Consider the following 13403-nt stretch of genomic DNA (forward strand, 5'->3'; position numbering starts at 1 on the left):
TGGCAGACAGAGCTGGAATGCTCTCACCTTTGGTGGCCATCAGGTATATGCAATCTGAATCTACACCCTCCCAGACCCCTCTGCCTACCCGTAAGCCGAAGGGGTTCTAGCTTAGTTTGGAACCAAGAACAAAGACCCAGTCCTGTAAACCTAACCAAAGTTACCTAATTACTAAGTCATTTCCTCCAATGGCGACAGCAGTACACATTTATTTTTACAGTTTGGAATAAATATTAGTACAAAAAGAAAATAATCACCTTTAATCCCATCCTTGAGAGATAACAATTGTTTGCACGTGGGTGATAATCCTTCCATATTCTGTAGACATAAATTTTTAGGTAGAAATCATGCTATTTTGTAATATAATGACACTTTTCTTTATTATGTAAGTTTCCCAAACAGAAATAGAGAGGATCGTTATGATGAACTTTCTTGTCATCATTACCAGCTTCCGACATTATCTAAAGACAATTAAAAATCAAGTGTTTCCATGTTCCCATCTCAGGGAGGAATGTGTAGGAGGTAGGCACCTCCCTCCACACTGCCCTTGGACTTCTTCCCTCCACGTGGCTTTCCCCACTCACACCGTGAGGTCAGCTTTTCTCCAGGCTAAGTCAACCAGCTCCTTTTACCACTGCTCAGAGGACACTTAGTGCTAGAGAGAACATTATACGTGTTCATTCTTACAGACCCCTCCAACTTCTCTACTTCCTTCCTAGTCTGTCAAGAAGCCTCACAAGTGGGATTCAGAACTTCACTTAAGGAGAACCGTGGAAGAAATACATCACAACTCTTGGAGTTTCCACTTCCACTTCCTCCCTCCTACTTCTGCTTTGTTTTCACGTGTATATGCACACGCCCACAAAAGGCACTGGCTGAACTACAATCCTAACACTCTGTTCATCCTCAGCCTCTCCTACCTAGTGCTCATCCAACACAGTTTGCCTTGCAGACCTCGCTTTGTGGTCTTTGAACTTCACATGCCATCACCACAGTCACCAGCCTAAGAGAAAAACCCGACAGGCTAACAACAGACAGTGGCTACACTAGAAATTAATGGCTTTACATGAGTCCCCGAAGAGCCCAGTTGAGAGTCCAAGCCCACAGTCAAACATAAAATTCTGCTGTCCTTGAACAAGGTCAAAGAACATCCTCATGGGAAAAAGCAAGACCTGCTCCCCTAAGCCCCAGTTTAGCCAAGTGCACACAGGAGGGAACTGTGGATATTTCGAGGGAAAGGCAGGGCCTCTATACTCTGCTATAAACTGTATACAGCAGATAGAAAACAAGCCTTTTCTGGAAACCATGGTCATTAGAACAGAACTTTAGGGGTGGGGGAGCTAGTAGCTAAACTCATTCTATTTTCTATCAAAGAGTATTAATACTTCAAATGGTATATTTGTCTAAAAATTCTAAGACATCAAACAGCGGGAAGCAGGTAGGAAATGAGGGGTTCTGGTTTACAACATTGTCAACAGATAAAGACACAAACTAAAGCAACGGTTCTCAAACAATGTATTTAGGAATCACCTGGAAAGCTTGTTTAAAATGCAAATTCCTCAGCTTCCTTCCCAGAAATTCTGACTCAGCAAGTCTGAGGTGGGGCATCATATCTGCATGTTTAACAAGCATCTTTGTCAGTTCTGCTGCAGGTGTTAGCAGACTCTGAGAAATGACAGCCACTTGAGTTCCTACTCCTTGGCCACAAAGTTTGGGTAGTAAAACTTCTGTGAGTAGCAGGAAGCAGCAGGGCCTCTGACCCAGTGTTTCCTGCACTGATTCTGGCCCAAGAGTCTCATGAGACCAGAGTTAAAACATACAGCTATTCCTCCCAGAACACTGGTATTCAGCGAGGTCTATGATGGAGCCGTGTAGCCAGCCAATTAATCTCAGGAGGAAGATTTTCCCCCAACCTTCTCTTATGGTCCCCCAGGCAACTGGTCAACCTGTCCTCTATTCCTAGGCAACTTTATCAATATCCTCCCTCTCAAAGATTATAAAGAAACAAATGTCCACCTCCCCTGACCCCACCTCCCCTCACCCCACCTCCCCAGCTGTCTCTAAAATAAGCATTTAATGTGTTTTAGGATTTTTAGATGCTAACAAGAAAACAGGCTTTGCCAAAATAAAACAAGCATTGGGGCAGTTAGATTTATAAATACAACTGCTCATTAAGAGGTCTTTCTGCACTTTATTAATTTCTGCAAGAACTATTTTCTGAGCACCTTGTCTAATACCAGGCACTAGGCAGCTCAAAACTAAACACCACAGACAAGACCCTGCTCTCACGCAGTCTACATTCTGACGTGGAAGACCATGGAGAAAACCAGCAACCATTTCGGACAGTGATCAGCACAGCAAAACCTATTAACACAAGATGATGAGCTAGCAAGAACAAGCAAAGAAGCGTTACAAGAAAGGCTTCCTTGAGAGGGAAGAGCCAAATGACAGGTAACGTGATGGCAGGGGCAGTCAGGGACAGGAACACAGACTCAAGAGAGTTGAGCCTGTCGGAAGGAGCGAGTCCACCTACGTGGTCCCACTGCACAGCTGAGAATGAACAAGTCAGGAAGCAGTGACTTAAAGCCCAGAAGCCAGATCTCAAAGGGCAGTGTCTTAGGGACATTACAAACACACTGGGAAGTCCTGGGATCCTTTAACAAAGGAGGGGAAATACCAATAGCAGTGGCCTTAACTATGCTCTCTGGGCCAGACATGGTTCCAATCTCATTTTACCTTTCCAACAACCCCATGTAGTTGATCCAAATATGAACCCCAAACCACAGGTGAGATCAGGTTCAAAAAGGCAGTAAGTGATGAAGCCAGAACTCAAAGCCAGGTGGTCTAGCAACTGGCAGTGATTGCAGAAGGGAGCAAGGACCAGATGGTAGGACCTCAAAGTCCTAGGTAAGGAGTCTGTGTTTTATTCCAAGTGTAATGGAAAGCCACTGGAGGGGGCCTGAGACTTCCTGACTTCCCTCTGATGTAAGAAAGAACACAACTTCTGAGAAAAGCCCACCAGACCCTGGCTGAGCTGGATGCTAAACCAAACTACTGCAACTTTAGCCACACACAGACGTCTAGTCCTCCTGCCCTACCTGCAGCAGGCAGAACTCTCTACACATGGATGCCTTCTCTCTGGGTCAGGGGCCAGAGTGGGGTCTGGACCAGCAGACATCAAATAACCAGGTATCTTGTTAGAAATGCAAATCATGGGGCCCTGGCTCAGAACTACAGAATCTGAAAAACACAGCGATCCGTTTTTAACAAGCCCTCCAGCTGATCAGGATAGGTCGAGTTTGAGAACAGCTGCTCTGGGTTATCCACGTGCAGATACCACCCCCCCCCCCCACCTTCTATACCTCCCTACTCCTTCCCCTACCCTACCAGGTTTTACTGTACTTGGACTTGGGCAGTCTCTGCACTGCACACCAGGCCATTCTCCCCGCACTCCCATCTCCCCTGCCGGTGGGGCTCTATAGCTCTTCATGCCTGGAAATATCACTATTGACCCAAACTCTTTTTCTAATTTGACTTCCTGAAAATGTTTACTATTCAGCCCCTTCTACTACTTCCTTCCTACTTCTAGGGTTTAATTTAGCTTTCAGCCTTGTCATCTCCAAGGTTAAATCTTAAACTAGGCTTTCCCTAACACTCCTCAATCACCAGACTTCCTTTTTATTCATTCCTTCCCACTTTCATTCATACATTCTCAGTATTCAGGCCCTCAGGATCCCAGGAACTAACTAGCTAGGGGCCAGGCACTTTAGTGATGCCTAAAACAGCGCTCATCCCTGCCTTCACCAAATTGACCCTTTAATTGGTAATGGCAGCATACAAATAAATACAAAATTACCAATTACATGCTTATACTAGAAAGGCCTCTGAGAAGGTCATGGGCTGAAACCTGAAGGATGAAGAAGAGGCAGGCTCCGAGTGTATTTGTGTCAAATCTATGCCAGGCTCTAGTCTAAATGCTTTACACGCATTACCCACGTAAGCTTCCAAGAGCACTATGGAGTAGACAGCTTTCTCATCCCCACTCTACAAGAGGGGATACTGAGGCACAGGGAGACTATGGAGTATGTAAATAGCAGAGCCAGGTTTCAAACGCAGCCAGACCGGCTCCAGAGCCTACCCTCCTTAACCACAGGCCGAGGTGAGAAGAGCAGGGTGGAATGGCAGCGAGAGGGGTGGCTAGGCAGACAAGGGTCCAGGCAGACCGAGCATGTGGGGCCCAGGAAGCCAGAAAAGTACATCTGAAGCAGAAAGGAAGTCAAGCATATTAGTGAGACTGGGGAGCAGTAGATAGATTGAAAATATATTTGGAAACTGGACCAGACAAGGTGTCCTGATAGATGTATTATGGAGCATAAGAAAGAAAGGGAAATCAAGGATGACTCTCAGTTTTCTGATTCTCTTGTCGAGGCCTGAGGATGATCGGTTTTCGGAAGACAAAGTATTATAACACAATACCGAATAAAGTCCTGTGGAGTGCTGATACACAGGCAAGCTCTCAAAAGAACGTAGTCAATCGATGGAGCAGGTTAAAGCTTCCAGCTCTCCCCACCCGACCCTCCTTCTCCGGGGACCTTCATTCAAGGCTTTCCGTCCTATCTCCTAGGAACTGTTTTCCAGAACACTACTAGCACTCGCTAACAATAATAAAAGTTACAGCTATAGTAATAAGAATAGCTTCCACCAGGAGGAGGGTTTTTCTCACACAAATGGAGCCAGGCTTTTGGAAAGTTTTCTGAATAGAACAATTATACTAATTTACAAATGAGAAGTTATGCAACTTGCCCAAGGCCACACAACTGCAAAGAGGCTGAACTAGGACCCAACTCCAGATCTGCCCAACTTGGAAACCCATACTTCCTTCATTAAATCAGGATTTCCCACAACGTGGCACATGTACACCAACAACGGTCTTAAACGCACAGATTAACTTCGTGAAGTTTCAATAGGTATAGTCCTATTATGTATCCTTATATATGTATGTAATGCCCAGTAAATAAAAACTTAATGTATACATATAACAACTTGATTATAAATTTTGCATTTTATATATATATATGTGTGTGTGTATGTGAGATCCCATGACTTCATACACACTGCTGCCTAGGAAACAAAAACGTTTCTTAAAAATTAAAGAAAACAGTAGACTATGAGTACAAGTGATACAAGGATAGGGTAGAAATCTTGAGGCAGTACATAAATAACTGCAACCTGTGAAATACTGTTCACCACTCCACCACCCAGGAACGGCCAGGCACCTGTTCCATATTGTACTCAAATTTGGCCACGGTCACACGTAACTCTGACTCTGCTCCAGAAAAATGAAATATTGGCTGTCTTGGGGGAAAGGGAGTAATGGCACAACACAATTTAGCATAAATCATTAACACAGTATGGGTCTTGACACAGTATGGGTCTGGTGGTCCAAATCCTCTGCCTTTCTATCACACACCTAGATTCAGTCAGGCAAACTTTCTTGGGCCTCAGTTTCACTTTGTCAAAAGGAAGCTATGTAAGATAGGCTCCAAGGTCACTTCCAGTTTTAGAACGCCAGAAAATGTTGTAAAATCCAAAATTTTCTTTTTTCCAGAATCACAGGGTCCCAATCCTAAATGAGTGCTGACCTAAAGGATAAACACTTAACAAGCCCAAGTGGCATCCCAGACGACCATGCTGTAACTAGGGAGATGCTATTAATTACACAGCCCTTCTGGAAAATGTGGCAAGACATTAATTACAAGATGAGAAAGGTCCACCAATCAGTATTCCTGTCCCCACCAAGACTTCAAAAATCTCCTGACACTGAATTTTTTAAGTTACTCTTGTCACAGTTGGTTCTTAATGTCCGTTATTTGTAATCCCCAAGATTTAACTTTTTTTCTGGGAGGGAAAAGCCCCCAGGGAGAATAGGGTGTGGAAGAAATCTGCAAAATCTCATCAATCCATCCTCAGTGTGAAGCCTCAACTGAGAACCAACTGTAAAACCTACCCAGCTTCAAACTGAATTACTCCAAGGATTCTCGAACATATTTAATGTGCTTAAGCCTCTAAAAGGAATTGCCACTCCTTAACTGTTCGGAAACATTAACAGAAGTTTAACCAGAACAAGCATTCTTCCTTTATTACTGAAATAGATACATTTATCAAAAGGGAAGTCTTAAGGACCCCTCCTCGCCTTCCGTACAAAGCCGCTTCTGTGATGTCAGTGGGCCTCCAAACTTTTAATAGAGAGTTTTCAGATTCCCAGAAAGAAGTTCTGCAATGTGCTCACTTCGTTTTTAGCCGAAGAAAACAGGATGGGTGGGCTGCAGCTGGCAAAGTCAGAAAGCACAGCTGGGTAGCAGGTGATCTTTAAAAAGAAAAAAGAAAAAAAAAAAGCAAATCCCTGGGCAAATTGTGTAGCCAAGGGTGATCATTATAACTGGAGAGTTGTTACATAATTACTTGTTAACTACTGACAAACAAATGGTTATAAAATGTCATGGTTACTCTAGACATTGAAGCTACTGTACCTAAGGCAAGAGGCAAGGTTTCTCCAATTGCATTCCAAAAAATAAGAAATCCCGGGACTTATTTCCCTTCCAAGGTAACCCGTCTGCTTTTACGTATACAAAACAGCCTCCGGCAATTAAACCAATCGCCTCTAGGGACGAAAATCAGGTTCCCCTTAATATCGATTTTTTAAAGGGAAAAGAGGACATACAGAAAGTAGTACGTTCAAAGAGCCAAATATTTATCACCTCGATAAAAATGACTTCCACTCCCAACTGGAAAATTTGAACGGAAAAGGTCTCCCCCTCACCCCACCCCCCCGTCCCTGCTCAGCTGGCGCAAAACGTAAGACCTGTGTCGGATGCGCTGCATTCCAACATTTTTCAAAAAGTTTACGCGGATTTACCGAAGCAGCGGGGAGAAAAATAAAGCAGGCAGGAGCGGGGGAGAGCAAGCCAGAGGGTTTCGGCCAGGAGGAACCCGGTGAAGCACCCAGCGGCGCCGTGCAAGGCCCGGTAACCGGGAAACGACCCGGCACCCGGAGAGCGAGCGCCCCAGTGGAGCGCAGCGACTGACAGCCGCTGGGTTTCCGCCGCCGGGGGTCCCCCAGCCCCCCAGCCCGTCCCCCGCCGCGCCGGCCCCCTCCCCAACCCTCCCCCCGCCGCGCCGGCGATGCCCGCTGGGCCAACTTGGCCCCGGGTCAGCGCTGCGGAGCACGGCCCCAGTTGCGGGGGAGGCCGCCGGCGCCCTCACCTCCTTCTGCTTGGGGTCCTGCGGGTAGACGTCGGGCGGCCCGAGCCGGGGGCGTTTCAGCGGTCTCTGCTCATAGCTGAGAAGCCCGAAGGCGGCCATGATCTCTCATGTTAACCGGCGAAATGAATGAGAGTTGGAGCTGGAGCAGCCGCCTCTGAGCACCAGGGAGCAGCACTTTGCAGACAGACTCCCTCTCTCCCCCTCCTCGCTCGCTCGCTGTGGCGCTGCAGGCAGGAATAAAGCAGGTTGGATGCTGCCGCTGCCCGGCACGCAGACACGCACTGACGGGGGCAGTCTTCGGCGGCACCCGGCTGCGCTTCAGCCCCGGGACGCACCGCTCCGCGGGCGGCGGCGGAGCGGCTGGAGGTCTGCCTGGGTCTCCCGCGGCGCCGGCCTCCCGTCCCCCAGGGGGTGGAGCAGCTGATGGGAACGTGTGACTTTTTTCACCAATGGACCCAAACCCACCCCAGCCGGACCAGGGGTGGGGGTGGGGGGAGGGGCGCGGGAGGGGGGAAAAAAAAACTTTTCTTGGCGCCCAGGCGGGTGGCTCGAGTGCTCGCCCAATGTGAGGGTGGCCCTCCAGCCCCGGGAAGAGACTGCGGAGAAGCCCGCCCCCGCCCCTCTTCCACGGCAGGGATCCTTCCCGCGCCGCCACGCGCCCCGCAGACCCCGCCACCTGGGCGCGGACCCGGCCCGGGCGGGGGGAGAGCAGCCTGGAGGGATGGGGGAGGCAGGGATGCGGACGGAGGAAAGCGGCCGGTGCCTCCTAGACGCCTGCCGGGCTCCGGCGGCGCATCCGAGGCTCCGGTCCCCTCGGCGGCTCCGGGCAGGCGCCGAGGCGCGCTGCTGGCGGTCGCGGCGGCTGGAGGGGGCCGTGCTCACGGTGGCGCGGGGCCGATTTAACCCTTTGCTGCCCCTCTAGGGGCTGGGGAGGAGGGGGAAGGTGGGGAGGCTGTGAGCGCCGACCGACGGGGGCAGCCAGCCCGCCGGCTTCTCGGGCTCCTCCAGCCCGTGGCGAACCCCCGGCCCCAGCTCCTCCCCCCCCCCAACAGTTTACCTGTTTGTCCCCCGCTAGTGGGCAGGGGCCGGCGGCGGCGGCGGCACTCCGGCAGCCACAGCCTCCATGATTCGGGCTGGGATGGGGGGGACTGGATTGGTTTTTATTTGTGAGGGATCGGTCTCGTCCTGGCGAGCTCCGGGGACGCCGCGAAGTTTGCCACTATCCGGGGGCGGCGGGCGACGCCGGCTCGCCGCCGCCAGCGTTCTCGCCCCCACGGCCCGGGAGCGCGAGCTTCCGAGTTGGCGGACGGCGGCGCGGCGGCCGCACTGAGCATGCCCAGCTCGGCGGCCGGACCGCGGAGGAGTTGGCTGCGAGCGCGCTCCGATCCGCCTCTCCGGGTTTTCGCAGCCGCAGAGCGCGCAGCCCGCGGGCCGCGGAGCCGGGGCTGGTCCAGGGGTGAAACTGGGCTAGGGAGGGGGTGCCCCCAGGACCCCTCTCCCGGCCGCGGGCCGCGCTGTCTGCCACGACCTCTTCTCGGGGTCGCCGTCCCCGTGGCCTGGGCCGGAAACCTCACCTGCGCCGGGCGTGCGGAGGGAGGGAGGCGATCCTCCAGGGGAGACCTTGGTCATCCAACCCGCCCGCGCGCCCCGCTCGCTCCGGGGCGTGGGCGCGGAGATGCTGGGCCACCTGCCGCGAGCACTGCGCGACCGGAGCCGCGGGGGCGGGCCCGGCCGGTCCCGAGGGACCCCGCGGGAGGCGCGCCCGGAGGATGTGCCGGCACTCGTCCAAGAATGATGGCTGCCATTTATGGAGCCCTCCTTTCGCGCCAGGATCTTGACAGTTTAAAGGTCTCTGGTCCTTAAAGAAAAAAGCAAAACCTTACCAGGTTTTACCGTACCCTTTTTATAGATGGAGAAATCGAGTCAGCTCAGCGAGGCCCAGTGACTTGTGCCAAGCCACAAAGCGATCTCTGCCTGATCCCAAGTTTCTGACCTATTTTCCACGACTTGAGGTTGGAAGGACTAGGTTCCTGAAGTGCTCTTGCCTGCCTGTGTCACGTCCCCCACACCTTGGGGGAATTTCCGGACTCCCGGCTCCATCTTCTACAAAACGGTATACTCAGGGCCGAACCCAAAGCCTCGGAACAGCCGCTGGCATATATATATATAGTGGGTGCTCAGGTGTTGCCCAATATCTAAATTATCTACTTACCTCAGCCGACTTGAAGCAAAAGGGAAGGAAGAAAGGGTAGAAGATAAGAGTATGGAATGTGGTAGAAGCCAGTTTCTCACTCCTGACCCGGATCTGTTAGCTCTTCTGTACGCAGCCTAAGGTCAAGCCAGGCCTGTAGTTTTTGGTGTCTTTACTCAATGTGAGTATGTACTTTTAGAGAACAGTAACCTCCACCAGAAGGCATTTCTTGAGCACTTTCTGCACCCTCCTCCAAGGGTTTTTCTTCCTAATACCCTGGGTGTAACTTCAAAGCCAAGCTTGCCTTTGTGACAAAGGCATCAATCAAATCTAACTTCCTTTCTTGAGAAAAAGGAGTTATCTAACTTTATTAGGAAAATCATCAAAGAACAAAAAGCAGGAGAAATGGTATAATGAACTCCCAAGTACTCACCTCCTGGCTGTGACAATTATCAAATTTTTTCATTCTTCTTTCATCAACCCCCCTACCCCCACCCCCAACTAGTTGACATGCACTAGAAAGAACATGTTACTCATTGTTGCAACTTAAGCACAAAGCATAGAACACCACATGCAGGGCACTTAAAAAATGTTTGTTGGCTGGTAAAATAGATGATAGGTGAGTATGTGGTTGGGTGGGTGGGTGGGTGGGTACGTAGGTGGGTAGATCACTGGTGGTACTTTAGGGATAAGTCATGCTGTTGTGTTAGTCTGATAGATGTAATCTAAATTCCTCCCTTGGAATACCTAGGCAAGAGTCTCTCTGCCTGGCCTCCACAATGGAAAAACTTGAAGTGCTCCAAATTGTATCTTTTTTAAATGTTTATTTTTGAGAGAGAAAGAGAGCATGAGCAGGGGAGGGGCAGAAAGAGAGGGAGACACAGAATCCAAAGCAAGCTCCAGGCCCTGAACTCAAACTCACAAACTGTGAGAACATGACCTGAGCTGAAGTTGGATGCCTAACCAATTGAGCTACCCAGGTGCCCCTAAGATTTTATTTTAAAATCAAAGTGTGTTAGTAATGTGTCCCAAGTGTTTGTGAAAAAGAGTCCTGGTCTCCCTAACTCCCTTGTCTTGAGACAGTCTGGCATGGGGGAAAACAAATGAGCATGTTAATGCACTGAGACACTAACTCAAAAACCATTCTTTTACTACATGGACTTCCCATGGGCATTTGGCTCCATCATCCCAGCACGTGTGTCCTTCATGATCCAGCCTCATCCACCAATCCAGTTTTTCCTCCTTAATCCCTCACCCCGGCTAGTTCTCCTTCCTATTTCTAAGCATGGAATTCCCAGATGCTTCATTTTCCAATAGCCACCTGGGGACCACCCTTACAGTCTAGACAAGGCTCATCCCAAACTCTTGAGGCACAGGGTGATTTGTCAGTTCTCTCAGGGCCCTTAGCACTTAATTCTCATTTTTGTTTATTTTTTAGAAGATTTTCATAAATAAGGAATCTTTCCTTTTTTTATAGTTTTTATTTTGAGACAGAGAGCATGAGTGGGGGAGGGGCAGAGAGAGAGGGAGACACAGAATCTGAAACAGGCTCCAGGCTCTGAGCTGCCAGCACAGAATCCGATATGGGGCTAGAACCCATGAACTGCAAGATCATGCCCTAAGCGAAAGTCGGACGCTTAACCGACTAAGCCACCCAGGCGCCCCAGGAGCATCTTATCTTTAATTGGCTAGTGATGCCCTGGGCCTGGGAACAGTTTGGGCTGAACAGGAATTACTCAGAAAACCAAATGCTCCCCAGGCAGGTCCCAGTCTAGACCACAGGCTAGCCAGAAGTGAATTCAGGCACCTGAAGAAGTTTAGTACACCTGGTGAAAGAAAGGGATTGACATGTGGCCAGATAAGGAGTAATGATAAACCATTTTAAGCATATAGGACTTTATCCTCCAAGTAGGAAACTCAGTCTCTAGGGCTGCTTTTGTGGGTTGACAAATGTTTAAAAGCTGACTCTTTTTTCTAGGTCACATTCAAGGGCTCCTCAAAGATCTGTTAGCCTCAGGAATCGCCTTAACTGATAATGTTCCTTCTGCAAACCCCAGTTTTCAGTGTTCTGCAAGGAGCCCCTCATAGCTGGGACTCCCTTTGTAGTTCTGGACAGTCTGTTTAAGACAGCTCATGGCTGGCTTTCTCTATAGTTGGCCTGCAAGAAATACACAGATGTCTTTGCCTGCACATATTCTAGTATAAGCATTTTCTCACCCGCTCTCTCTCCTTGCCCACCATGGACACATTCTGCAAGCCAAAGCTCTTCAGTTCTCCAGTCTCAGTCACAGACTGAGTCACAGACCAATTCCTCAAGTTCATTCAGACTGCAGTGGTTCAAATGTCAAGTGCCGAGGCCAGTGGTCCCCTCAAAGCTCTTTTCTTTCACAGGGTCTGTGGTGAGGAATAAGATTTCTCTGGCAAAAGTCAACATAGAATCGTATTTCAGAGTAGGTTTCCACTAAATGAGAATGGAAAATAGTTAGGAGCAGAGGAAAGGTGTTGACCCACCAGGAGGCTGTCATCCTATTATCTCTATTTTACAGATTCACAGGTGAGGCTCCAGAGGTGAAGTACCTGGCATAAGGCCATTGAGTCAGCAAGTGGAAAAGCCAGGATCAAACCTGGATCCCTCTGACTCTCCAACCTCCACTCATTATTGTCAGTGTGTTCCATGTATTAATTATCATTTACATAACACATAGAAAAGTAAGCCTCAGAAGACAGATCTGGTATAAGAGAAGCAAAACTCCTGACAGCTTGCTCTAGTATAGAGCAGGCTTCCACTCAAGTGGAAAGAAACAATTCTCAGTGTAGTGCCTGTAGGTGAAGTAATTACAGTTGCTGGGTTTCCCCGTGGGACTGATGCTTGTCCAGGTGTATATATTACTGTGTTTTGTTAACAGATTGTCTACAGGCAGTCTTGCTTACTTTCAGTTTTCCTTATATCCCCATTACATTCAAATGTATTTGTCCTGTGCCTACTTCTGACTCAAAAAAGAAAACTCTTCCCCTTCTTTTAGCCTCTTAAAGAAAAGGAGAAATGAGAATGACTTGAGAACGTAGGTCAGGATAGAGAAAAGAGAAATGGGGGATTAATCTGGGGACATTCCAACCAAATGGAATTTTTCATGTAGTCTTTAGGCAACTTGTAGAGATGTAGACATTAAGGCTCCCTAAGGCAGCACTGCCAACAGAATTATATTGCTAGCCAAGTATGTACTTTTACATTTTTTAGGAGCCACATTATAAAGGTAAAAGAAATAGGTGAAATTAATTTTAAGAATACATTTGCTTTGGGGCACCTGTGTGGCTTAGTCGGTTAAGCATCCAGCTTCAGCTCAGCTCATGATCTTGCAGTTGGTGAGTTCGAGCCCCTCATCGAGTCTGCTCTGGATTCTGTCTCCCTCTCTCTCTGCCCTTCCCCAACTCACACTCTGTCTGTCTCTCTCAAAAAATAAATAAACATTAAAACTTTTAAAAAAAATACATTTGCTTTAACCCACTGTGGCCAAAATATTGATCATGTTTTTAACGTGTTAATGAGATATTTTACATTCTTTCTTTATCCTAAATCTTAGAAATTCAGTGTGCATTTTACACTTAAAGCACATCTCATTTCATCTATTAATTAGTTTTAGTAATCTCTACGTCCATTGTGGGGCTCAAACTCACAATCCCAAGATCAACAGTCATACACTCCTCAGCCAGGTACTCCAAGCACTTCTCATTTCAGACCAGCCGATTTCATGTTCAGTAGTCACATGTGACCAGTGACTACCTTATTGGTCAGCCCAGCTCTAAGGGACATTTCAGTGCTAGTGAACCTGTAACCTAGGAGATCTTAATAAGATCACTGAGGAGGCAGGTGAGTTTCCAAATTACAAAAACAAAAAGTCATAAAAGTCATAAAACAGGAGGAAGGTGAAGATGTAAAGAAGAAAAGTAA

The 13403-nt window shown here is 48.5% G+C and overlaps 1 protein-coding gene across 1 annotated transcript in view; it reads right to left on the reverse strand.

Moving 5' to 3' along the window:
* Positions 1 to 8537, reverse strand: part of MED12L (mediator complex subunit 12L) — a 324782-nt gene extending 316245 nt beyond the window's left edge. Inside the window, exons 1-2 of the mRNA XM_039241007.1 lie at positions 8321 to 8537; positions 7264 to 7487 (exon numbers count right to left, since the gene is read on the reverse strand). Coding sequence (XP_039096938.1) covers positions 7264 to 7362 — 99 coding nt within the window. The 5' untranslated portion in view covers positions 7363 to 7487; positions 8321 to 8537. The remainder of the gene's footprint in view (positions 1 to 7263; positions 7488 to 8320) is intronic.
* Positions 8538 to 13403: the final 4866 nt, after the last annotated feature.

This window comes from Hyaena hyaena, unplaced genomic scaffold, assembly GCF_003009895.1.
Source record: "Hyaena hyaena isolate Hyena2069 unplaced genomic scaffold, ASM300989v1 scaffold_186, whole genome shotgun sequence".
Classification (NCBI taxonomy): domain Eukaryota; kingdom Metazoa; phylum Chordata; class Mammalia; order Carnivora; family Hyaenidae; genus Hyaena; species Hyaena hyaena.